The 27,096-nt window shown below is 44.4% G+C and overlaps 1 protein-coding gene across 3 annotated transcripts in view; it reads right to left on the bottom strand.

Moving 5' to 3' along the window:
- Positions 1-27,096, bottom strand: part of Dnah7 (dynein axonemal heavy chain 7) — a 268,173-nt gene that overhangs the window by 193,619 nt on the left and 47,458 nt on the right. For all 3 annotated transcript variants that reach the window (XM_023712349.1, XM_023712350.1, XM_023712351.1), the window contains 9 exons: positions 22,046-22,229; positions 21,279-21,458; positions 16,313-16,585; positions 15,206-15,333; positions 14,223-14,301; positions 11,118-11,342; positions 8,519-8,665; positions 5,308-5,993; positions 3,338-3,524 (listed from right to left, as the gene is read on the bottom strand). In XM_023712349.1, the coding sequence (XP_023568117.1) occupies positions 3,338-3,524; positions 5,308-5,993; positions 8,519-8,665; positions 11,118-11,342; positions 14,223-14,301; positions 15,206-15,333; positions 16,313-16,585; positions 21,279-21,458; positions 22,046-22,229 (2,089 nt within the window). The remainder of the gene's footprint in view (positions 1-3,337; positions 3,525-5,307; positions 5,994-8,518; positions 8,666-11,117; positions 11,343-14,222; positions 14,302-15,205; positions 15,334-16,312; positions 16,586-21,278; positions 21,459-22,045; positions 22,230-27,096) is intronic.

Raw genomic sequence — 27,096 nt, 5'->3', positions numbered from 1 at the left:
AAAAAAAAAATCAAAAGGAAATCCTTTACCTGAAAAATTCACTAAGCAAAATTTAAAGCACAATAGAAAGCATTAAGGGCAGGAGAGATCAAACAGAAGAAATAATTTGTAAACCTAAAGACAGGTTGTTTCAAAGTACACACCTGGAAAACAAAAAGAATAGAGTTACAAAGAGAGACTATAGAAACTTTGGGACAATTTTAAAGACCAAACATTTGGGTTATGGAAGTTCAAGAGGACCAAAGCTTATTCAAAGAAATAATAACAGAGAACTTCTTAAACCTAGAGAAGAACACAATATCCAAGTACAGGAGGGTCAAAGGTCATCAGTCAGATTGAACTCAACCAAGTTCATCCTAAGGCATCTGTGTCAGCCATCTTCCCATTCCTGTGACAAAATACCTTACAGAAGAAAATATTTTCGTTCATGGCTTCAAGGGTTTCAGTACATGGCTGGCTGGCTCCATCACTATCTACCTGTGGTGAGGCAGAAAATGATAGTGTGTGTATGAGGGGGCAGAGAGACAGCGGTTCTGCAACGTGGCCACTCTTCCGGTTGTGGTCGGGAGATGCAAACCTCAGAGGATGCGCAGCCCCGCTCTCATCGTAGCCGGCTCGCTGCTGTGCCATTTTGTCTGGTTTTGTTTTTCATGCTCTACACGTATGGCAATCTGCCTTTCTTTTCTTTTCAAAACTATTAAATTTATAAAGACATAAAATTGTGTCATCCGGATGGGATGTGTCCATACCCGGATCCAGTGTGTAATGTTTAAACCAGACTAACTGCATTTACCTGCTTGAGACTTGTGATTTTTTTTTATGGTAAAAACTTTGAAAATCCTTTCTTCCAGCTCTTTGAAATAGACAGTAGTAGTAGTACCTTGTCATCTATGGTCACTAGGACCCTAGGACTGGCTCATGTAACTGTCGCAGTACAGGATGCTCGGCTGACCCCCGTTCACTCCTCATGGTGGAATAGTGATATGGCGTATGTGCACCATGTTCTCAGTTCCTAGTCATCAGCTGGTGACCCTTGGAGGTTTCTGCTGTCTGCCTGTTGTGAGGGGCACTGCAGTGCCCATGGAATGCCCTTCCACACATTTCCTTTCTCTGGGCGTATGCCCGGCAGTAGGACTGCGGGACCATGGGTGGTTCTGCTTTTCATTTTTTGAGGAACCTGCATACTGCTTTCCATCATGGCTGTGTCAATCCACATTCCCAACAGCAGTGTGCAAAGGTCCCGTGCAGTTACTATCGCGTAAGTCTCCTCCCTGCCTCCCTCTCTCTTCCTCTTCTTGTCATCGCCTCCTCCCCTTCCCTCCTCTTTGCCACTTGGTCCTTATCTGAAGCCTAGCTAACCCTCACAGGAAGGAGAATGGGATGCGACAGCCATCCCAACAGGGTCCCCACATGGTCAGCCTTGGTGTCACCTTCATGGGAGGAGCAGAACAAACGCACAGAGGAACAGGAGCTTGAGGTCATGAAACAGCTTCAATGGAGTCTTCCAAGCTATCGTGATAATCAGAATTGACACCACGAGGTCAAGAAAGGAGCTTCTTACAGTACAAAAGGGGCTTTGGCCAATATATAGGACCAAAGTATAACAAGGATTTCATATTTATACCCCAAGGTGCTGAGACAGCTCAATCAAACCACTTATATTAACCAGAGCAATTACATTCTATTTTTAACCTCTGAAGCTTTATTTCTTGGCAACATATACCATTTAAAGAGCCTTAGGGACGTCTTGGAATGAAAGTGATAACCTTTTGTGGCAAGCAATTAATCTTCTGGCCCCTGCTACACAGATCATCTCGTTAGACTTCCTGAGAAAATACAGACGCCTTGGCGACTACTGATAAACGCTGCTCTGAATCCGAGCACACTGAGAAAGACAGCAAGGCAGTTCAGGAGGACAACCATCACCGAAGACCCCAAACAAACCTTGCTTATTTGGAAATGAGGGAAATAATCAATTTTTTTGTTTACTGGTTGATTTTTATTTCAGCAGTTTTGTAAGATCAAAAATGTGCCCTCTTTATTTACTAGTTCTAGGATAACTGCCCTCTCTAAGCCTTGAAATACCTACAAAATTCCTCAGCACTGTGGCATTTTAAGAGGCTATGTAGAGCACATTTTAAAAATATATGCTTTTCATTTTAAAAGTTATACCAATTAGAATTAATACAAGTATTTACCTTTTATTTTTGAGAGGAAAGTAAATTCTACTTAACCCTTTCTCTCTCTCTTTTTTTTGGCGATACCAGGGATTGAACTCAGGACCCTGCCCTTGCCAGGCAAGCACTGATTCTACTGAGCTATTTCTCCAGGCCCTTTCTCTTTTTTCTACTTAACCCTTTCTAAATGAAAACGTGTACATGTTATAAAAGGTATTGCACTGTGGAAGGTAATTATGCATGGCAGATTAAATTTAAAGTATATTGATAGAGATGTTAAAAGAGTATTACAGAGTGACTCACTAACACTTCCTTAAAATGTGGAACAAATTCTAGAGCTTAATTTTATGAGTTTGCTTCATCCAGATTTGTTCTAGCACTAGCACATAAAATGCAGAAAACCTACTAAACAAAATAACCCTACATCCAGCTCTTGGAATATTTTCCTATCAAATCAATAAAGTATCAGTATTTGGGGTTATACTCTCAACTTTCAAAGTTTAGATAATAAATGTGCATATTTTTAAGTCTTAAAACTTTTAGGATAACTCTCATCCTATCTTACAGCATGGTACTTGATCCAAACACCCATGCACAAGTTCACATTTATGTAAAATATCATTACCGTTGTTCCTGTTTTAATCTTCTATTGCACAAACCATGCTTCAGATAAATGCCTTCTGAACTGGACAAAAGTATACTGTTCTCGGTGTCAGTGGTTTTTAATGAATTCCTATAGCTTAAACCATCAGCCTCCCTCCACTGAGTCTGCATCTGCTTTTATTTCCTTAGTGTGTTCTCTCTGTGTTTACTGGGCTCTGCAATTCATCTGCACCCCATTTCTCTTTGCAATCCATTCTTTAGGGCCCCCCCAGGAAAGCTGCTGGTGCTCCCACCAGCGCAGGGGTGGCTGAGAGCCCTGTGGAGAACTGCAGGCCCACACAGTGACCACCCAGGCTGCGCCTTGCGGGCTGCTCAGGACAACCGTCTGCCCCTGCACTTGCTGACTCTGTCATGACACTGTAAACTAAGAGCTGAAAGGCAAGTGCCAGGGAGAGCAGGGGACTTGCTGGAAGCAACAATGGTTTCCATGGAATTTGACAACACAAATCCGGCCGCTTTACCTACATGAACACACACACACAGAGCTTTCCACCTACCTGCATGACACTCTTCATTAGATCCCGCCATGTCTTGTCCACCGTTGTGAAGCGCCGGCCCTCCTCGGGCATCTGAGACATGATGTCCGGGGAGCTGAAGATGGGCTCCAGGTAGAGCCATGTGGCCTGGACCTTGAGCCACTCATCCAGGATCTCCTGCAGCAGCAGCAGCTGGCCCTCCCATTCCCTGCGGGGACACAGGGGATGTGGTCAGCAGCAGAGCCACGTTCAGAGGACCAAGCTTGTCTGTGTGCACCGTGGCTACTGCAGCCGCCACTCTGCGCATCCTCAGCGAGGAATCACGTGACTGGCTCAACAAATCTGTTCTAAAGCAGTAACACCAGCATGTACATATGTGCACACATACACACTGACATGGCTGCGCTGCATGCGTGTCGGAAGAGCACACCTTTCCTGTACCTGGCTCCATTCCAAGCAGTCACCAATTCTCACATGAGGTCCTGGGGACAGCGAAATGCTCACTGCTTCTGAGGGGACATGGCTGTAGCCAAGCCTCACCCATTTCCTTTAACATTCTTTTTCTTCCCCTTTAATGTGGCCACAAGAAAAACTTATTTCTAGGATGAAATATTTCAACCGTAGACTGTGACCTATAGGATGTAACATATCCTTAACTACATTGGAGTGGCGTTCCTGAGAAGGAAGCATATTTCACATCACAGTAGGTTACAAGTTCATCTCCAAACAGAGAGAACAAATAATGGCCTAACTTCCCTAAGAGTAAGTATTATAATTACTCCACAAGCTAAGTATGTCACAGGCACAGCTCTTAGGTCTCTACTTGTACTTTCTCCATCCTGATGGCCGCAAGGCAAGGTCCACTGCAGTATTCACTTGGTGACGGGCAGACAAGGCACAGAGAGGGTGTGCCCGGCTCAGTTCACCCAGCTGATGAACAAGAGCCAAGATCTGAACCCACACAGCGCTAATCACTCGGCTCTTAGGGACGTACAGACATAGAGACAGGAATTATATCTAACAGCCCTAGAGGTGGGATAGCTTTACGTGCATATTAACACGTGACTCAATTATAAGTGGTGATCTAATATTTCAGATCAGCAAAAACAAAACATATAGTTTTTCAAATTACCAAGCATTTTCAAATGCCTTAAATTTTTCAGTGTTTGCTAATGAATTTGTTATACTTTTTTTGCACAAGAAGACCTGAGCGCCCCTGCTTCCTTCTGGTGCTCTTCTCGATTCCCCTGCCCCTGTCTGGTGCCAGAAATTTTCCAGTATGTACAGTCCCTAAAAATAATCCAGAAGCACCCAGATAAACCACTTGCATGAGGATGTGGTGTGGCTGGAAGCAGGGCCCCAAACACGGAGAACGGGCCGGCTCCATCAGCGTGCATTCTGTGGGTCCTTGTGGTAGAACCAGAGCCCACAGCAGCCATGCAGCTCCCATCCCATGCAGAGCCTCACAGAAGAGAGGCAGCAGGCTGTTTTGTAAGGTAAAATGCAAACTGCTTCCTACAACAACTGAAGACATTGATAGATAGGATCAAAATGTAACATAAAGGCCAGAGTGCAGGTGAGAGACAGTTTCACCATCTTGCACATATCAGCGACCCTTCACGAACAGAAGCAGAAATTACAACAGCTGTTCAGGGAACGGCTCTGCATGTGCACTTGGAAAATGACAGTTTTAGCTCTGGTTTTAGAATTTATGTATTTTCAATCTATACTCACAGACACAAAATTATGTTTGAGAATCAAAGAACGAAATCAGAGCGTAGGTAACAAATGGGAATGCCTGGGTGTTGGCTGACCTCCACCTGGGTTAGGATGGTAGTAAGGAGCGTGTACATTTTCAAAATCTACGGAAGTTACCATTTCCAACCACGCACTATTTCAAACACGACGTGTGAGGCACAGAATCAATTCTCAAAAGAGACCTCACCTTCAAGCACGTGCAACGAGGCATAAGCACTGTCCTATCACTTTACCTTATTTGTTTTTCATAAGGCTTAATGAAGGGAGATCCCCGCATGGTCTGCGTCTTGACAATGTGGTCATCCAGCAGCATCTGAATTTCATCAACTGCCGACAATATGTACGTCCCACTCTCTCTGTAGGGAAGAATGACAAACTCCATCGCGTCCCACTCGGTGATCATCTTCTCCATGGCCTTCTCGAGAGAGTATTCCTTGCTGGCTGCTTCACTGATGCCCTCAAACCTGTCGAGGTAGGGCTCCAGGTTCAGGTCGATGAAGGAGAAGACGGTAGAGTCATCGGCCGGCTGTAGCGGGTAGCCCACGATGGCAGACATGGCCTCCCAGTGCCGGGGCCGCAGGCCCGGGTTGCAGATGACCTGGACCAGGGGGATGTACTGCTTGAAGTCTTCCACCTTGGATCGGACCTTCTTGGTCATTGCCAAGGCATTTGGAGAATCCTGGAAGGTCTTCTCCAGCTTGTACAGTCCTCGCCAGTAATTTCCGACATCCGCCTCCACTTGGTCTGGGTTCACCTTGTGGTAGGGCCCCTCTGTCCATGCTTTGTATTTGTTGCTGAATTCCACAGCAGTTTCATAGAGACGGAGATATGGGTTCAAACCATCTTGGATTTTTTTACGTTGAGGATATATTGATGGCAGCCAGCCAAAGGCCTCCTCTTCGGCATTAAATTGCACGATCTAAAAAGATGGGTATTAAATGCACTGCTTGGAGTATGAAACTGAAAATTACATTTTTAAGACTATTTCAATGTGAATCAAAAAAATCCTCAGGCTGTGCTAAAATTAAACTTTAATAAATCTATAAATATTGAGCAGTAATGTTTCCTATTTTTCTCCTTTTTAAACTGAAAAATCAAAACTGTATACATTTATGGTGCATAACATAGTGTTTTGAAATTTGCATGTATTCTGTAAAGATACCAAGCTAATTAGCGTATGTATTACCCTACATACTTTTTCTGAGGCTAAAAATCCATTCTCTTAGCAATATTCAAATACACAAAAAACTTTTTAACTATGATCACCACGTTATACAATAAATCTCCTACATCTACAATGGTACCTCAGTTCACAAACTTAAATCATGCTTTGATTCTGGTTGCAAACTGAATTGGATGAGAACTGAATCAAATTCAATGGTTCAGCTCAATGCTGACTTCACAGGAAAACTGGTTTGGTTCTCATCCAATCCAGCTTGTGAACAGAATTGCAGAAAGTTAAGTTTGCAAACCCGTTAGGTACCACTTCCATCTAGTGGAAATTTCACATCCTTGGAAAGTGAAATCCCAACCCCTCCCAATCCCTGCTGCCCCGCTGGCCCCCAGGGACCACCACACTACTTTCTCCCCTGAGGGCCTGGACTATTTTGGCGCCATGAACTACCGAGAGCAGGTCAAACGTGCCTTTTGGGACCATACTCACTCGATCCAACACATCCTCCAGGTTCATCTGTACTGCCACAATGACTGAATTTACTTTTTTAAAAGGCTGAATACCCCTCTGTTTCTTTAAGATTACTGTTGTTGCCAGCAAACAATGTTTAGTCACACTGATTAAAATGATCAAGGGCCGGTGAGATAGCTCACCAGACTAAGCACCTGCTTAGGCACACGAAGGGACTAGGGTTTAATCCCCAGCACCACATGCCACACCTGCCCCACCCCCAGGCAAACTGAGCCAGCCAGCAAGACCTGGCGTGGTGGCGTACTCCTGTAATCCCAGCACGGGGGAGGCTAAAAACAGCAGGATCACTATGCATGTGAGCTGCATAGTGAGACCCTGCATCAAATATGTAAAAAAAATAGATCAAAGAAATCTGTATTTATAGGGACGTTTTTGCCCACCAAGATATAATGAGAATCTAGCTTTCATCTTTAAAGGAATGTAAGTACTTGGAGTAATATTGTGTTAGAGACTGGAAAATAAAAAAAAGTATTAGATTGTAAAGACCAATTTCCAAGAGTTCGTAATCTAGCTCAGGAGCAGAGTAAAGAGGTGGACATTTAAATAGCATTGTTCAGTAATCTAAAGCATCAGCAGTGATGTTACCAGCAGCAGGTAAGGGGTTAATATAAAACAAAGAGCCTGTTTACACGTGTGTGCACGTGCACGTGTTTGTACATCTAAGAGCTGCCACCTGGGCAGGGGCCAGGGACGAAGCAGTGCAGGCCCAGGTGCTTCTCTGGAGAAGCTGTCACTGGCATTTGGTCCTAAAGATGAGCAGGCCCGGAGGAGGCACAGGAAGCAGTGCTGTTCCTTTACTTTCAATGCGCAGTATGTGAGCTGCAGCTGGCCCACAGGAGAAATCTACAGCTTCAGAGAGTGAGCGTTAGCAATTATGCACAAGTTACGTAAAATTTCAGCGGGCTTAGTTTAAATTTAAAAAAAATTTATTTCAATTTTCTCAATGTGTGCTGGCATATTTGTGTGTGATTATGATAAACTATTCAATTACCTGGCCAGATATTAAAACTTTTTTTTTTTCTTTTGTGAACTGGACATTGAACTCAGGCCCTTGCACTTGCCAGGTAAGCGTTTATTCTACTGAGCCATCTCCCTGCCCCTGAAACTTTTCAAAATAAGAAAAATGTAGGGCATCTTACTATAGTAGTTTTCTTATTTCTTTTTTAATAGAAAGTATTAAAACTTTCAGACACTATATAGGGCAAAAGCTCAAGCTTTCCCTCTCTTGGCTTCTCCTAATGAGAAAGCTAATTTCTGGCATAGCAGGATTGAGAACACAGTGGCTAAGCAGAGAAAAATACTGGGTCCAATTTTAAAACATAGCTGAAGTACAGAAGCGGGAGTCTACAAACACCCACCCACTCTTACTGTTACAGCCATCCATCCATCCACTCTCTATCCACTGTCACTGCTCAATACCACCGTCCCAACTATCAGGGCAGAATCATGACACAGATGATTTAAAGATGTAAAATAAAAACAGAGATGCAGACAAGATACAACTATATCTGTAAGACAAAGAGGAAGGTCCCTGCGATGCTCCAGTACCGATGGAAACAGCCATGCTGCTCTGGTATGAGGCATGTCTATAAGGTCCATTTGTGTCATTTCTATCACGCTTTAATTAAATATAACCAAGCTGCTTTTGCTTCAGTCTCCTTCTGGGAGGTGGACGCCCTATAGGAAGTCACTGTTTCCCTATGACCTAGCTCCCCCTCCCAAGCCCATTTACAACAGACCTTGTCTGCGGCCGCATCCAGCTTGGTGTTCAGCGCCTGTGCCTTCTTCAGGTAGCGCTGCACGTCCTGCAGGTCCCCGAAGCTGTAGAACTCCTGGGCCTGCTTGGCATAGCTCTCCAGCTCCTCCACAAATCGCTCACACCGCAACTAAGACAAACAGCATTTGTGGTTACCACTGTGAAAAGTTAAAATCCCAGACATCAAGAGAAAATGTACAGGTTCACTAAGGATTATCAGAATGATTATTGCAGTTTGTTATCAGCAAAGCAGAAAGCTGATCCGGAAGATGTCTGAGATCTAAAACACATACAGAACTTTTAAGTTTAAATTAATGCACTGAGAGTTTATAAATTCTGAGACTGAAAAGCTTACTTGGCATTATCTACACAGGAGGTTCTAACGGACACACTGGATCAGAATGTGCTAAACAATCATGATCTTTAGTGTGTTGAAGGATTTATGTTAACAAATGATTTAGTACCTGGGAAATCTCATAATAATAAATGGACTAACACAAGACTCTGATTTGCACTGTGTGAAGGCTGCAGAAATAACTGTTGCATTTCTGTATAGATAATTAGAAAGAACTGAATTTCTGCCACCCTCAGATGCCAATTCCAAGGAGAACTCAAACACGATATTCCAAGGTTGGCTGTTTTTGGTCTCTCTTCATGGAATACATAAGATAAATAAGTCTAGATATAAAAGCCTAATAGTTTATGTTCTGATGGAAAACATGTTTCCTGAGAAATTCTTATTATGAAATTGTATCTGGTAAGCCTCACAAATTAAATAGTTCTGAAAACAGCCATGAATGAAATATCAGAAGTCAAATCGAAGTTATCAGCAATAGATTTTTTACAAAATTTATAGATTGGGTTAACTTTTGTCCTCTTTAATTACTTGCTGCAGTCTCCTGGGGGAAGAAAAACAAGAAGAAGAATTTACCGGCTTTTTGTGTAGTTTGTTGAAATAATGTGCTTTACAATAAAGTACAAGTAATTCTGGGACACCCAGCCATGCCATCTCCTAGGAGTCTACTATGCTATAACTTAAACATCTACAATTTAGCATTCAGGGTGTCTTCCCACATAGTGTAAAAAATTTGAAATGCCTTAAACATAAATTAAAAAAAAAAAAAAAAAGGAAATCAGAAGTAGAGCTCATAGTTTAAAATGAAAGATCTTTTGAAGGCATGAAGTCTTGTCCAGAACACCTATTCAGTGACGTAACTGTACTTTCTGCAGTTCGGCAGAAAGAGAGCGGGGCTTGTGACCACAGCACATATCGGCTGGCTGACCTGACCGCGTGTCCTACCCTGCAGAGCCTCAGTGTCTTCATCTGTAAGGCGAGACTGCGACTAGCTCCGGTGGCAGGTGGGGTGTTCATGGTGGTCCTGTGAGCTCTGGTTTCAACGTGGCCCCCAAAGATCCCAGGTTGGAAACAATCCGCAGCAGCGCCCTGCTAGAGCTGGGACCCTCGTGAGGCGAGGGCTGTTTTCACACGTGGATCAGTGCCACACCGCAGGAGCAGGAGGAGAAAGGGCAGACTCGCCCGCCTCCTCCCTGCCCATCCCCCTCCTCCCTGCCCTTTCTCTTTCGCCCCCTCTTTCTCCTAAGTTTCTACTTGTCTTGCCTTTTGGTGCAAAATGATACAGCAATAAGGATGCAGACATCCCAAACATGGACTTCCCAGCTTCCAGAAGTGTAAGAAATAAGCCTGTTCTTTGTCACTTGCCACGCCTCAGGGGTTCCGTGATAGAAGCACGAAGTGGGCTCTCCCCCCCCCCCCGTGTCCCGCATGACGCTGGTGATGGGCAGGAATGAAGAAAGCATAAAAATGCAGCAGCGCTGCTCTCGAGGAGCCGACTGCCGCCGAAAGGCAGGCGGGCCTGGAAGCGGCTGCCTTGGGGCCCCACTGCCAGCCGCTGCGGTGCCCTCCCACGCCACGAGAGCAGGGCAGCTGCTGTGCTGCACCCGGAGGTGCGCCAGGGAGGCAGTGCCTGGGCAGCAGGGCGGGGCGGAGAGAGCAGGAGGGCAGCACAGCAGTAGACGCTGCTTGGGGCGCGGACAGGTGACAAGTGGGAGCTCAGACAGGAGGAGGCAGAGCTGGACAGGGGCCCGAGGCAGGCCGCAGACTTACGTCTTGCACAGAAAGGTCAAAAAGGAAAAGAAGTCAACTATGTGAGCAGCGTTTCAGAGAGTTAAGTGATCCAGAGACATTAAGGAGCATTTGGCCAAGAAAACAATGATGTGCAGCTAACATAAAAACCCTGAAGAGAGTATCACGACCTACGTAAGATAAATGCTGCTCTTATTCATGGTTTCTTGGGGGCCATGTATTCCAAAGTTTTCTCCCTTGAAAAATCAAGAACTGATGGCACCTAGATCAATATACCACTCACCGTGTCTTCATCATCCAACAAGCATCAATAAAGATCTGCGTCCATGTGCACTATTTTCTTCTAAGATTTATAGTAGGAGAATGCTATGCTACACGGTCTGGGACATAAAGCAGCTGGCCATGCTACGTCAAAAGTTAAAACGCAAACATTTCCAGAGAGTGCACACCGTGCGAAGTCTGTGCCCGTGCTGCCTACCTTAAGGCCGTCTTGGTACTGTTCTGTTTTCTCTTTGATGATTTTCCTGTGCTCTTCGAAGATCTCTCCCATCCGTCCATACCACTGGAAAACACTATTGTTTAGCCTGATGTCCGCAGGAGAAAAGCTGGTGCACTCAATGAGGAAGGCCAGGCAGTTCTTGGAGTCCACTAATCTCTGTCCCAGTTCAACCATCTCAGTTGCCTCCACTTTCTGAATGTAAGCCTGGGGGAAAGCGAACGTGACACATGGCAAAACTCCCTGGTGGAAGTCTGCGGCATACACATGCACGGCCTCCCTACACGAAAGGCTTTGGGCTCCACGTAAGGGGCTGCAGTACCCTTTACTTTTCTCTTGTCCCCAAACACCTGCCTAAAAAGGCAGGGGGGAAAAATCTTAAAATGTACTTAACACCTAGAGCATGGAAAGGCAGAGGGGATGCTGAGGTTTGTCATGCTCTCTGGTGATCTCATTTCTTCTTCCAGGATTACGTTCTGGGGCACCAAGTGCCAACACTGTGCCACATGCTAGAAATGCAGAGTGATGAAAAGCAGCAACCCTCCCCCACCCAAGCCTCGCCCTGTGGGGTTGGTGGTCTGGCTGCGGAGTTAGTAAACTGCCTTCCTGTAGCTGGGGAGCGCTGGACGGGCTGGGGCTCGGGCTGGGGTGAGGGTGGGAGGAACTGCGGAGCACAGAGGGAGGCACGGCCTAGGGCTGAGCAGGATAAACGACCAGGCAGCAGGGCCCCAAAGTGGGGTTCACAGAGGGCCCCGGGGCAAGAGGGCCCGGCGGGCAAGGAGCAACCGGCAGGGCTGCAGCAGGGCAGGAGGGCAGAAGATACGGGCGTCGACACCAGGGCCACCCCGCACCCCAGCAGCAGCACAGAGCCACGCAGGAGCACGGAGCCGAGGGACGCTGTGAGCACGGCTGACGACTGTGCTTGCCCAAGGAAGAGAGGAGAGAAGAAAGCCAACCTGACCGACTGATACGGATTTCAGAAAGTGGGAAGGGTCTAGAAGGGACAGAAACGAGAAATGCACACCACCGAGAGCTGTATATATTCTCTCAAAGAGCTTTTGACAAATATTAAATTTATATACAGTTTAACGAAGCAAATTCCCAAAGAAAACTGCTGCCCAAGAAATGAACGGGTGCTTCCTTGTAGCCGCTTGTGTTTTCTCTGTCCTATAATCTAGCTTCTGTCCGTGAAGTAACACCTCTAATATTTTTAAATTAAAAATTTCAAAGCTCTTTTTAAAAAAGTTCTCTACTCTCCCCCATCTGTTTTTTGTATTGTATATCTTCCTGCTCTGCAAACAGAAAAATCGGTTTGGAAGGAGAAGAGCCACAGCAATGTACAAACAACATTATGCTACAGGAAGTAATTATGGAAAAGGAGGAACTCCTACAACTTGCATGATCCCATATTGCCTAAATTGTTACTTTTATAATTAAAAAGTAAAGCTGCCTAGAATGTGTCACCAGTGTGACAGTATTCTTGTGAGACTAATCGCTTCTGTGGCACAAATCCAAGCAAATAGGCTGTGAACCACGGTGCTTTTCACAAACACAAGATGTCACTCTGGAAATATATATCCATTTTAATTTCACCAGCTTTCACTTAGTCGATGGACTTTTATTTCCCTATACTGATGATAAATGACTGATTCCTATATTAACTGAATTTACCACCTCTTGTGGGGATGTTTTTATGATATGGAAGTATTTTTAAAACTACACAATGAGTCCTATTAATTCTGTTAAAGATCATTATGTATGAGGGCAACTCACAGTAAATAAGCCCCAACTCCTAATTGCTGCCAGTGGTAGCTCTCAGGGCAGACAAGTGACACTCCACAGCCTGTAGCCACCTTCCCAAGAGAATTTCCCCTTGCGAAGACAGCCTCACAGTTTAGGAACTAACTACTAACAATCATCCACAATCTCATTGTGGCCTATGATAACTAATATAAAATTTGAGAATATTATAAAAAGATATGTATGAGCTGCTGTGTTTTATACACACATACATGCTGACACAGTAAAAACCCCAACCTAAGCCCAAATGCTTTAAAGGAAACAACAACTTTCAAGGTCTACATTAAAGCTGGTTCTAATGATTTTAACAAACTTTTGCTTGAGTGAATAAAGACTGGACATATGTAATTACTAGAGCTCCTACCTATTCAAAGTTTCAAATAATTGTATCCATTTTGGGGGTTTCACTTAAATATTTTAAAGAGGGTTTTCTTTTGGATTTTTGGAATACTAGAAAAAAAGAATTCTATGAAATCTTAATGTTGTAAGAATAAAAAGAGAATGAAAATGAAATGCTAATTAACCAGTTGCTTTGCCTTATTTTATTTGCCATTAGATAGACTTCGCAGAAGTAATGTGAAAAAGGATCAAAATGTGACAATATTTTGCGATAAATTCTATGCTGAACGTGTACTATATTTCTGCAAACCACCACACAGCATGCTAATACATAACAAAATATAGCTCCTACAAAAAGCAAAATCAAATACTGGCTAAGAGCTCAGTATTTGTTAATTAAAAGACGAGGAGCAGCCGCTCATCTCAGGTCGCTGGACAGTCACGCCCTGCGCCTGTCAGAATGGTGGTGCCAACAGCTCCCTCCAGGGAGACAAGTGCTCTTGCTGTCCGGCAGGGCTCCTTCCCTCATCCACGCCCTGTGTGTCTGTCCCTGCCGACTTCCTCAGCTCCGTGGGATGTCAGCGAATGCGACACAACAGAGGCTTTGCAAACTTCCTGCGTGTATGTCTCTATCATACATGAGAAAATGCCCGGGTCAGCCTGCTGCGATCTGAGAGACAGTGGGCAAAGGTGCACTGTAGGGCCCCAGCTCCACCCATCAAGCCACTGAGGGCCGGCTGAGCCCCGCTTCAAGAAGGACCCTAGAGGGGACCTCACTGAGACAGAGGAGCCCCAGGGGAGTCCAATCCGACTGGCCAACTGCAGACCCATGAACAAAGCATAAGAGTTATGATTTTTAGCCGCTGTCTTAGCTTTCAGAGTAACGCGTTTCTTCTCACAGCAGTCGTGAACTGACACGCACATAACCAGAGAGTTCACACTCGATACCTTCATTTCCATTAGTTCCGCTGTATTCGGAGGGGTGCTGAGAGCTTTCTCAGCTATCTTCTCAAATTCTTCACATAACCTAAAATGCCAGGCAAAATCAGTATTAAAAGACTCATGGTTCAAGGTCCTGAGTTCAATCCCCAATTCTGCCAAAAAAAAAAAAAAAAGGACATATGGCTAATTTTCACCCCAAAGGGTATTCCTGTTTACCATTTTAATCCAATGCATGAAAAATTAAGATTATAATTTAGCTACGTGCCGTCAAATGAGTTAAATGCAAATTTGTGCTCATTTAGTTATTCAATGCAAATGCAATGAGTACATAGCATATTTGCCACTACAATATTAAGGGGCAGGCTGGGATGTAGAGATAAATGAGATGGAACAATGCAGCATGAAGGCCAGGATCCTAAGCAACCACCACCTCCAGCCTGGAGTCTGTGCAGATCCGGCAGATTTGGTGGAAGGGGCACAAAGGAAGGGCGGGGGAGCGAACGTGGGGGCGGGGCCGTTTGCGTGGGGCGGGGCCACCTACGTGGGGGCGGGGCCAAGGCAAGTAATGAACTCTCTGTGGGTTTAGTTCTAAAAGTCCCCAATTCAGCCAACAGAAGAGTCCACACTTAAGATAACCTGTATCTGTGAGCCTGAGGAGTAGCTAGTCAGATGAAATACCAAATTTGAGAGTCTTTAGGACTGGTGAGAATTACTGTATAAATCCACCTTGAAAACCTACTTTGTTTACTGGTTACACAAGTATAAAGGTCTGAAGTTAGATAATGTCCATCTGACTTGTATAAAAGAAACACAAACAGAACCTAATAATATTTGGATTTTGACGGTTAATAGCCGTATCATGAAACGACAGAAGCCCAGAGGTAAAATTGGCGTTTCTTTTGGATCACTTATGACACAGCTCTCACCCACCACTTCTCCCAAGTGACAGTCACTTTCCTTCCTAAAAAATGACAACTTCACCTACATACCTTGTGTTTACTTGCTGGTGGTCTCTGTACATCTTTGCTATCAGTTTCCCACAGATTGTGTCGGCTCGTTTCACCAAAGCTCTGATTAACTCTTCACAGTGTATCTCAAACATTCCGAGGCGCACACTCTGCAACACAGTGATGTTCAAGAGACGTGAAGAGAAAGAAAAGGAAAGACCGGATACTCATCCTTTTGTCCTTTTCCTGAGATTGAGTTTTGCTCCTGTGACCTAACAACACTCAACTGTTGTTTTTATTCTCTGTAGAAATATCCTTGAAATGTGTTATCCTACCTGCTGATTCTATTTCACAAAAATAAAATTTTAAAACCCCAGAAAATGGAAGTACTGCTAAACAGTTCAAAAAATTTTTTTAATCTTCTATTTGGTACAGGGTCTCACTATGCAGCTCGGACTCATAATTGATCCCCGTCTCGGCCTCCCAGCTCTGGGATCCCAGGTATGCGTCACCACGCCTGGTTTCTGTGGCCAGCAAAGTGTGCAGGGCCAGCGCTGCACGCGGGACGAGCCTGGCATGTGGTACTGGGGATCGAACCCGGGCCCTGCGCTTGCCAGGCAGGCACTTAGGCTGCTGAGCTACCTCCCTGGCCCTGGTATTGCTAAACAGTAAGGTGGGGTTCAAATGTTATATTGGCTCCATACAAAAAAGTAAGAGATGGTCATGGCAGGAAATTTAATAAATGCATAAAAGGATGAAAGAAAATAATTTAAAATTATTATTAGCATCCTACCATGAAGAAGCAAGCACAGTTGGATGTCATCATTATATTTTCCAGAGGGCTTATAGACAGGAAGCAAAGAGAAAAATCAGGTTCTTGGAATCACATAAAGGACCTTCAAACCCGTTCTGTGGAACAGAGTCTCAGCTCCACGCACACAGACATCACGTCTGTCTTTCTGTGCCCTGACAAATCTGCCACCCCCAGCTCTTGTCCCGACACGAGGCACACACCACAAGCTCAGTGTACTTGCTCCTGTGGACAGCAGAGCTCTAACGCCCTCGCTGCGTGTTCTGAAACTAGGCGCTAACAACACGGAGAGGCGATCACGGCACGCAGACGACTGCGGTGTCAAGCCAGCCACTTACCTTTCTAGACGTGTACTGTATGTCCTCTATTAGTTGTTGATATTTACGAATTTCCTCTATTATTCTCTCGTAGTGATGATTTTCCTCAAGGAATGCATCAGTGTCTCGCTCAGCTTGTTTGGAAATTAAGAAATCGTACTTGTCATAGAGCCGCAGGTGCTGGGTCGGGGCCACGCGCTCTTGCTCCACCACCTCCCTGATCTTGTTCTTGTGAGCACTGACGATTTCATCGGGAATTATGGGCTTCAAGGTGGTCGGTTTAGACTTGCTTTCCTGAAGAAAGGAGAGAAAACATGTAAGTTTCTTTAAATGCTTGAAGTCAAAGGAACCATGGCATTTATCTCTGCAGCAATTCCAATCTTACGATGAGGTTGCCTTTTAACTTTATACCATTTTTATTTCCTAATCTCCAATCTATATTCAGATATCCGATATAATCAAAGCAGCACTTTAAAATAAGGGGTCTTATTTTTTTGTCTTCCTGAAGCCTACCTAGTTTTTCCCTATGGATGAGAGAAAAGTCACTTGAAAATACATACAAACTAAGATTTAGAATATAAACAGCAAAACCCACATCTTATTTGTGTAATTATGTTACCTTTAAAGGATATGCTTATACTGCATGTTATTAAAATAAAATACACTAGTTCCATGTCATATCACATGTTGTTATTTTTTGCTATGCAGTTCAGCCTGACCTGGAACTTACTGTGTAGCTCAGGCTGGCCTCCAGTGCCTAGCCACCTTCCTGTCTCAGCCCCCACCCCCACCCCCAGTGCTGGAATGATAGGTGTGTACCACTACCCCAGGCCATGTCTGTTGGGGGCCATAGAAGCTGGAAAATCAGTCAAATGTGTGCAGGTGGGGCTAGGCCTCAGCACCTACAGCAGACAAGCTACCTCAGTCCTGAGATAAGCATCCTGACTGGTTAATGTCGGCTGTTAGTCACTAGGCAACCTTGTGTCATGCGTTACTAACTTTGCAAAGGTGTAAGTAATGTCCACGTTGTTGCTGGGGGGTGGGGCAGGGCTCGGCTCGCCCACAAGGCAGACCGGCCACCCCCAACCCAGCTCTTGCCTTCTTGTCTATCTTTTCCTCATTCCAGCTGCTGTTTCTCCCTGGGTAGAACGGATCACACTGAGACCAACAGATCCTTACACATATCATCATATTTTTAAATCACAGAACCTTTCAGCTTGAGGAGAAATCTATCTAGAACAGAAAAAGGCAGCTGACTGATCCATTAACCTCCGATCTTTGAGTCTGTGAGCAAATGCTAGAACAGATTAAAAGCCTCAGTTGCAAAGTCTGTTTCCTGCAGAGATGGGAAGGGGTTCTGTGGGAAGAGGGGCAAAGACATCTGGCTGAAGTAGGCATCGGATGGCTCCCCACGAGGACTGCGAATCACAAACACACTGTAATGAAGTTACATTCTGCTTTCACAATTAGAGTAACAGCGAGAAGGGGCCAGAGGACAACCTGAAGTACTCACGCAGATCTTGTTTTTAAGTAAGAGGACTGTGTCAGCAACTATCACCTGAATTACTACTCTGCAGAGATCTGTCTGGAAGAAGGCATTTTTACAGTAACACTATGAGGCATCATCCTGCTGGGCTCTCTCGTGGGCACGCAGGAACTCGCAGTGCCCAGGCTCCAGGCCGCAGGAGGTAATAGCGAGTCCTGTTGCCCCCCACTGCGCCCGTGCTCCGAGGCTGATCCATCTCACCTTTCCTAACACAAAAGCCTTAGGATAACGCCGCCTATACCATGCACTGCATGCCCAGCAAACTCACTGCTTACTGTGAAGCTCGCCAATACTCACTATAGAATGTGGCTTAAATTTATTAATTTGCCTAACTGGCCAAGGTCTATAATAGAATTAGATATGAGGACTTCAGAACTACAATAGAAATTACAATTTTGATACAAAGCCTGATCCCTTGGTATTAGTTCAGAGAAAAGCTATCTTGTAGGAGACCTTGGTTTGCCAAACAACAATATGAATGCCACCTCTGCGACTTCTGCCACAGATCGCTGAGCCTGTGTCGATCAGCCGCCTCAGGATGCTCTAACGTCTTGGTTTCCAGTCCTGACCAAAAGTCAGAATCGCCAAGGTTTGTACCCAGTGGGGTAATAGTGAGTCCCTGGATTTGTATAGGGAAATGTCACCAGGGGTTGCTGGGGCACAGAGCTCCAAAGTCATTTCCAGGTCCCATGGAAGATCTACCTCTCAGGATGTTTGTGCTTTTTTTTTTCCTTATGGAACTGGGGATTGAACTAAGGCCCTTGCACTTGCCAGGCAAGCGCTTATTCTCCTGAGCCATCTCCCCGGCGCTTCCTCTCAGGATGTGACACCAGGAAAATACCACTCTCCACCTAAGAGGTCTGAGTTTTAATCCTGTGCTAGACTTGCCACAAGATCCTCTTCACGTTAGGAACCCAGGAAGCATACAGCCATTCCTCCGAAGCATGAAGTCACAGCAGCTGTGTTCACAGTTACTGTTCTCCACCTAGAGCTGCGTCATTCTTAGAAACCTTTTATACTTCTCTGTTTCACTAGCTAGCTAAAATCCTCCTTGGAAAAACACAGGGTGTTAAGATAGAGAAGAAGGCCACAGATGAGCTGGAAGTATACACAGAACAAAGCAAACAGTAAGTTTCCTGAGACTTCCGATTAGAACAACTGGAAGAACAGATACCTAGAAAACAGTGAACTTGTTCAGAACACATAAGCATGCTGAAAGGACTAAGCTCCCATAACGGGTGGCCTAGCAAGCCAAGGAAGACAGGGGAGGCCGAGGGAGCCGAGAGGGAAGGGACTGAGACAGGTTCCAGCATAAGAAAGGATGTCGCCAGGGCCCAGGGTCTCTGCAGGGCTGGGGCCTCTGGGGACACGGCCACAGCCTGAGACCCCAGGAGGATTGATTCAGCTCCAACACAGCCAGCAACACCACAGATGAACACAGGAAATGAAGGCTCCAAGGAGACAAATCTTCAAATACTAAGAGCCCTCGAGGGAAGAAGAAGAAGGAAAATGAACGGTTCTGCCTTGCTGCTTAGTGCAGAAGACAACAGCAGCTGCTTTAAAATGTTGTAGCGACAGCTGATTCTCCACTTTAAATGAGAATCTGAGAACTGCCACAGTTATCCACAAAATCATTAAGAAAGGATTGGGGCAAAATAGGACCCTTGGTCTGCAGGACACTCGAGGCACTCATCAAGACAGTATGCAAATGCTACTTTAACCACAGATCAAAGATTACCCGTAAAGCCCTTCTGTGGCTGCTAAAGGTGCTTGAAATATATGGCGAATGCTTAAGTTTTAAGAATTACTGGAGTAATGACAACAATGAAGACACTGCCCTTAATCCCTCTCAAAACCCTCCCCCTCACTTACAGCACACTCATCCCATCCTTCCCACCTTCTGGAGCAGCCCTGGAAGCCTGCTCTCTGTGATCAAAAATACAGTGAACGCTGCTGCTATGATGGGCAGGCCCAGAAAAACGTGTCAGGCTTCCCCCACTTTATTCACAGCACCTGGCACCCCGTGACTTCTGGATCTTCCCCAAAGTCCAAATGACCACGACAGGTAAATGTTCTGAATCACCTCAGGACATCAAGGCAGCTGGGACACAGCAGCTAAAGACACTCCTGAAAGAGGATGCCAGAAGTGCTGCAGAAAGTGCAGAGAACAATGGGAACAGTGTGTTCAGAGAGAAGGGCACGTTTCGAGGGGGATGAAGGCCATGTGTCCCTTCCTGTTCTACATTTCTTTTCAAGTAAATATTCACCATATTGTTTGATCACATCTGGAAATTCCGTAATAGTTAGAAAAAAAGCCAGAGAAATAAATCACCAGCCTCAGGAGTCAACAAAGAGCAGACCCAGACAGGCCAACAAGAGAGATACAGGAATTATTAAATATAAAACAGCAAAAATTAATATATACAAAAGAACTAAAAGCTTAGGAAATACAATAATAAAAAATCAAAAGTGATCAGACCTATTTAAAAAAGAACTTAATGAAATTCCTGGAAACAAAGAAATAAAAAGTAGGACCCTAATGAAGAGTATAATATACTCAAAACATGTACTTTTATAATCATAATGTTACATGAATTAAAGGAAGTCACAAGTTAGATATAATATGATTCAAGTTTTAAAAAAGATATGGAAAATCTAAACAGAAATAGTTTAGGAATATACAAATACTAGTAATTCTATTTTTAAAACGTTTAGAATAATAGCTCCAAGATTATGGATGATGACTCTTTCGCTAGAAGGCAGAAGGATGGGAATGTAGACAGGAAGGAGTAGCAGGGGTGAAGAGAGAGAGGACGGAGCTTTTAGGTGTCAGGAGTACTCTGTTCCTTAAACTGGATTATAGCCTCACAGGACTGAGCATTCTGACTGTTTAAGCCTTTACACATTACTGTCCTGTGCTCCTGGGTATATATCAAATATCTGTAACTATTTTAAAATATAAGACAGGAAGAAGACAGCTACTGATCAACATTACAAAACTCAAAAACCTTGAAAGTAAATGAAGCTTCACACATGTTCATGTAATATTTAAATGGCTTAGACAGGATCTACACAGACAAGAGCTCACTATTTAATGGAGAAAGGTAGCTAACCTCAGCACAGCTTTACAGAGCTGGAAAATATAATGGTGAGCTACAGCCAATGGCCAGAGCCCTAAGCAGACACACTCAGTGGTCCAAGCCCCTCGCAGCATGAATCCAGACCCTTGGCAAATTTGCAGAGACCAGTGGAAGCCTGGAAGAGTCATGTATTCTGTAAGAGAAGCTAATGGGAAAATGGTCATGTAAGTTGTTTTTTGTAAGCCAATATTCCTAGGCCACTTAGGTTCTGGGAAGCAGAGGGCATCTACTGACACCTTCCAGAAGTTACTTTCAGTGTACGTCATTATGCAAACCAAGCAAAAGATGGTCCTTCACTTACCCATTTGGAATACAATTTTGTCTCCACTCTTGGCACAAAGCTGACAACCTTAATCATGACATCATAAACATTTACAAGGATATCTATATATTCATCAAATTCAGGTTCAAACTTAATGGTGTCATTATCAAGAATCAGCCTCATGATGAACCCAGGGTGTTCAAAAGCTCTGACAGAATCCTACAAAACAGATAAAAACATTTACACATATAACCATAGGTAGCTACATACGGCCATAACTAGAATGTCTACGTAAACATACTGTACATCCCTACACCTCCCCCTGTGCCCTCAACAGTGAGCCAGCAGCTCTACTGAAAGCAGAAAGCATGACCACATGACAGACTTGCCCCTTCTGAGCCTGCAGGCTGACTCGGGAACCCAGTTCTCCAAAACAGGATGACACACAGTGGGCTTTGGAACAGTGGAAAAATAAGCCCAAGAGAAAGCCCTTCCAGTTCTGAGGCTCTGTCCACACTGTAACCAACAGGAAGTTCTTGCAGAGAGAGACAGCACCACCATGGACTTCTCCCCAGCCGCCACGACCTCAACGTGCCAACTGTGGGAATTTCTTATTTCCCCTAATCCTCGCCTGACATGATAATCATATATCCTAAATAGAACTGTTTTTAACAGCTTACATACGATGGGTCTAAAGATGTACTTCCTCTTCCCTCAAGGCTAGAGATAAGTTTATCGTTTTCCTTTCTGAAAGAACTGAACACCACAAGGCAGGAAGCGTACACGGGTGACGGAACCACACTCACTGGGGGCTGTGCAATCAGGTCCGTGAAATCCTGCATGGAGGCGACAGCGAGGTCCTGCAGCTGTAAAGTCATGAGCGTCGCAGCACAGTTGAAAAAAGATTCCAATTTGGCACTGTTGTCACTGGTTGGCAATTGCTTTTTTTTATTACCTTGGTAATAAATATTCTGCACTTCTGGAAACCACCTTGAAAGAACAAAAGACTTTTAAAAGTCAATACTCCTTGGTGAATTACTCCTTTTACATTAAGCATCAACAGTAATTTCCAGACATCCAAAGGTCATCATAAAGAGGTACGTTGCTAAGTGACATTATCCACTGTCTGAAATGTGAGTGCTGGAATATTTCACTTCTCCCAGGAAAGGAAATTTTAAATCATAACCAGCAGAAAATGACTCCATGATGGGATTCTATAAGACATAAATCTTACTTCCGGAGCAAGGGTTCTGCACTTTTTGAAGAAATATAAGAACTTCATTGGACACTGGGAAAAACTTTCCTTCAGTCTATTAACTGTTTCTTGAGGGACATATTTGTTAATTTAAAGCTATCATATGAATAATTGGTTAAAGAGCTTGAGCCCGTTTGGTGTATCATGCCATTCTGTTTAACGGTAGCTTAAAAACAAATCAAGATGCTCATGTATTGTATTTGCTCTTTCCCTTGGGAGTGACGGATCTAAACCAAAGTTTCAACATGTATGCATAGAAAAGTACGTGCATCTGTGTAATAAAAGAACAACAGGGTAATTTCATATGCATATCATGGTGACACCCAGGGGCGCTTTCAGCTTGTAAGAACCCTGTCCAATACTACAAGGTTAAGAAACCTTGGAACCTACATTCATAAAAGATAAAGGATTAAAAATACTTAATATAATTTCAGGAGTTGCCTAAATGTCCCACGGCAGCAAATCGTTACTCACTGTTTTCACAAGTATGTACTGAATGCCCTCTTACATGCTGAAGGCAGTGTTACAGGGAGTATAGGCAAATAAAACATCATCCTTTTCCTCACAGTAATGAGGCAAGACAGCAGAAAACAGATATGAAGTCAAAGTATGGCGAGGCCATTGTCCACCTACTCCTGGGACAATGGCTTCCAGGTGAAGAAGGCACTGTCACCAAGGACACAGGAGTGAGGATGAGCGCCTGGGGTGGGAGTAAGGTAAGAAGGCCACGATCATCACAGGTCTGTGCAGGGAGAACAGGCAACAGGTGCCCTTGGAGACAGGAAGAGGCAGGTCCGGGCAGGCACTCCCAGATAAAGCCGTGCCAGAAGATTCTGTACCAGGGCATCCATGCTGCAGCAGCATGAGCAAGGTCACGTGGGTCAACATGGAGAAGGGAGACCCCGCGGGTCAGGGGACAGATGGGGGGCGCTGGAGAGAGGAGGAACAGGAGCACTAAAATTACTCACTCATGATCTTGAGGATATTTGTGTGAATTCCTGTTCTGTGTAAAACACTGGATACAAAATATTCCTGTTTTTAAAGTGCTTGTAGGTTAAGAAGGAAAAGAAGAATGTAGGTAAAGGAATCTAAAGAAGAGTTATAGAATAAAATACTGAGGGATTTGGGAAAAAGACCACTGTGGGTAAAGCACAGTAAAGAGTTCATGGACAAAGGGCCAGCTGGGATCGACACCAAGGTCAGAAGAAAGGATTTTGTAGCAACAAGCCGCACCACACGCCACCAACAGCGTGAACCCCAATATTTTGCTGGCGGTATGAAAGAGCATCTTACTTCTGTCTCCTTCACTTCTGATGCAGTTAACATAATCACATTTGCACAGACAAGGTCTGAAAACTCACAGACTCTAAGATGCACGTAACTCAACTTTCAGATTTTTCTAGAATTCCTGAACCAATACAAACAAAGTGAAACTGATTGTTAAAAAATTCAAAATTGGCTATAATAAAGGGGATTTAAAAAAAAAAACCCTCACATTTACTTCAGAGATAAACTTGTAAAGGTGGTAAAAATGGTTAAGTCCAGTCCTGGAAGCTACATTCTGACTTAGATGTCATGCAGGTTAGGAGTTACGGACTTAGTCTGTGAATAAACGGGAGACACCTCCCCGGGGGATATTTTACTACTCACCTCCGGGGATTTTCAGGGCAGGCTTGAAGGGGGAGCGACCAGCGCTTGCGTGGGAAGTCAGCAGGGTCTGTCACAGGAAGCAGCAGTGAGAATTAAGATGAGAGAAGACGAATGACTGCTGGCCATCATAAGAAGGTCTCAACAAATAGGAAAGGATGAAACGCAAAACTGGAATTCAGTAACAGAAGGACACTTGGAACTTGACAAATACGTGGAAATAAAGCAACATAATCCTGAACAGCCAATAAATCAAGGAGAATTTAGAAAGTAATTTAAGGTAAAAGAAGGTGAGGACACCATATGCCAGAACTCGGGAGGGAAGTAATCAGTGATCGAGGGGACTTTGCAGCTATAAGCACATATGTTAAAAAAGAAATGTGCCAATGTGAGAACATAAAATTCTACCAGAAACTAGAAAAGAAACTGGACTCTTGGATTAAAGTGCCTGCTTAGGCAGATGCAGGGGCTGGGAGTTAGAGCCCCTGGCCTGCTGTGCTGGCCCCGCCCCCACGGCTTGCTAACATGGCAAGTGAGACTGGGCGTGGTGGCGCAAGCCTGTAATCCCAGCACTTGGGAGGCTGTAAACAGGAGGATCACTATGAGTCCGATTTATACCCTGAACACCCTGTAGACCCTGCCCTAAAATACAAAAAGAAAGAAAGAAAGAAAGAAAGAAAGAAAGAAAGAAAGAAAGAAAGAAAGGAAGGAAGGAAGCTGGACTCAGAAGAAGAAGGGACAAAATAAGAATTTGAATGCAAAAAAACAAAACAGAGAATAGAAAATGAGAGAAAAATCAACTATCCTAAAAGTGAGTTCTTTGAGGAGAACAAAAATGAAAAAATTATAGCAAGTATAACCAAGAAAAAAGAGAAGATACTCAAATTGTTCAAGTCAGGGATGAGCTTTGAGTAGTGGTCCACGCCTATAATCCCAGGACTCTGGGAGACCCAGGTGGGAGGACTGTGAGTTTAAGCCCAGCCTGGGTAACCTAGTGACTTAGCAAGACACATCTCAGAATAAAAACTAAGAACAGGGCTAGGGATGTAGCTTACTCCAAAGGCTCTGGGTTAAATTCCTCCTACAAATCATGGATGAAAGACAAGCTAATACCTAAGAGAACAACAAAGAATTATAAAGGACTATACAGAAAAATTATATGCCAACCAACTTAACTTAGAAGAAATAGACAAATTCTAGAAAGATACAAACCAAGTATAAATCAAGAAGAAATATAAAGTATGGATATAGCTGTAAGAAGTAAAGAAGTATAAGCAATAACCTTCCAACATTTTTTTTTAAAAGTCCACAACCCAGTACCAGATGGATTCAGTGGTTCTACCAAGCACTGAAAGAAGCATTACTAGCAAATTTTCACAGACTGTTACAGTTTGTGTCCAGCTGTCCCCCAAAAGCCTCATGCAGTCATGGAGCAGGGACTTCTAGAGTTTGAGATTAATTTATGATCACCTGGGATTATGGGTCTTAGTCCTGCTGGGACTACGGGTGTGTGTACTTCCCCCAGCCTGGGGCAGAGCACCTGAATGCAATGTAAGAGAGATAGAGAGCCAGACTCTCTCTGTTGCCATGTTGCTATTCGGCCACCATGAACTGCTGCCCTCTGCCATGCGCCTCTGTGCCTTGGATCCAGCTGAGTGTGGACTGAAACCTCCAGTAACCCTTCCTACCTTCATTTTGGGTGTCAGGTATTTGTCCCAGCAACAAGAGAAGAGCCACTGAGACACAGACCAAAAAAGAAAAAGAGAAAGAATACATCCTAATTCGTTCTATGATGCCATTATTACCATAATACCGAAAATCAGACATAAACTGCATAAGAACTATCAATATCAATAAATATAGACATAAAAATTCTCAACAAAATACTAGAAAGCCAAATCAAGAGGCATATAAAAAAGTTATACTCCACTAACCAGTGACTCAAGATTTGTTAAATATGTGGCAATAAATGTAATTACATGTTAATAAGAGGAAATAAATGATGATCATTTCCAGGGTTGTGTTTTTTTTTTTTTTTTTTTTTTTTAGGGACGGGTCTACAGGGTGTTCAGGGTCTCACTACTAGATCAGACTCGTAGTGATTCTCCTGTTTACAGCCTCCCAAATGCTGGGATTGCAGGGGTGCACCACCACACCCAGTCTCAATTGCTGTCTCAGTGTGCCCGGGGGGTGGGGCCGGCACAGCAGGCCTGAGGATGGAACCCCCAGCCCTGTACCTGCTTGCAGGTGCTGTAATTCGCTGAGTTATTTGGCTAGCCTTGATGATCATTTCCAAAGAAGAAAATGCATGGGACAAAAATCTTAAGTTTTTAAAATGTTTGAAAACCATGTATCTGATGAGGGTCTAGAATTCTTGCAACTCAGCGATGAAGTCAATTAACTTAATACTCACTTTAAGTAAAAAATTTGGACAGACATTTATCCTGAGGCAACAAATAAATGAACAAAAGTATGCACAAGGATGCTCACATAATCCATCATGCAAGAGGAATCCATAGTAAGATGCCACTTCACACCCACCACCAGAAGGGCTGTTATCAGAGAGAAGGCACGGACATGTGGGCAAGGGACTGAAGCAACTGGAGCATGACCCCCAGCACACGCCGACACCAGTGGCCAGACTTGGGCTTGAGCAGGAGCCTGAAAAATTCTAGGGCTAAGACATGAGATGATGTCTTGGCTAAGGCCACGGGACTCAGTAAGAATTACACCTTTCTGGAGACGACCCAGGCCGGGATCCTGAACAGGCCCGGCGAGTGAGTGAGAGGACCGGCCCACGGGATCCTGAATAGACCCAGAGCGCAGGCCCGGCAAGTGAGTGAGATGACCCAGGCCACGGGATCCTGAACAGACCCAGAGCGCAGGCCCAGAGAGTGAGTGAGCCAACTGGGGCCCGCGGATCCTCATTCGACCCAGGCTGCAGGCCCAGCAGGG

The sequence above is a fragment of the Octodon degus genome, unplaced genomic scaffold (genome assembly GCF_000260255.1).
Source record: "Octodon degus isolate 3935 unplaced genomic scaffold, OctDeg1.0 scaffold00025, whole genome shotgun sequence".
NCBI lineage: Eukaryota > Metazoa > Chordata > Mammalia > Rodentia > Octodontidae > Octodon > Octodon degus.
This window is presented reverse-complemented; position numbering and strand designations above follow the sequence as displayed.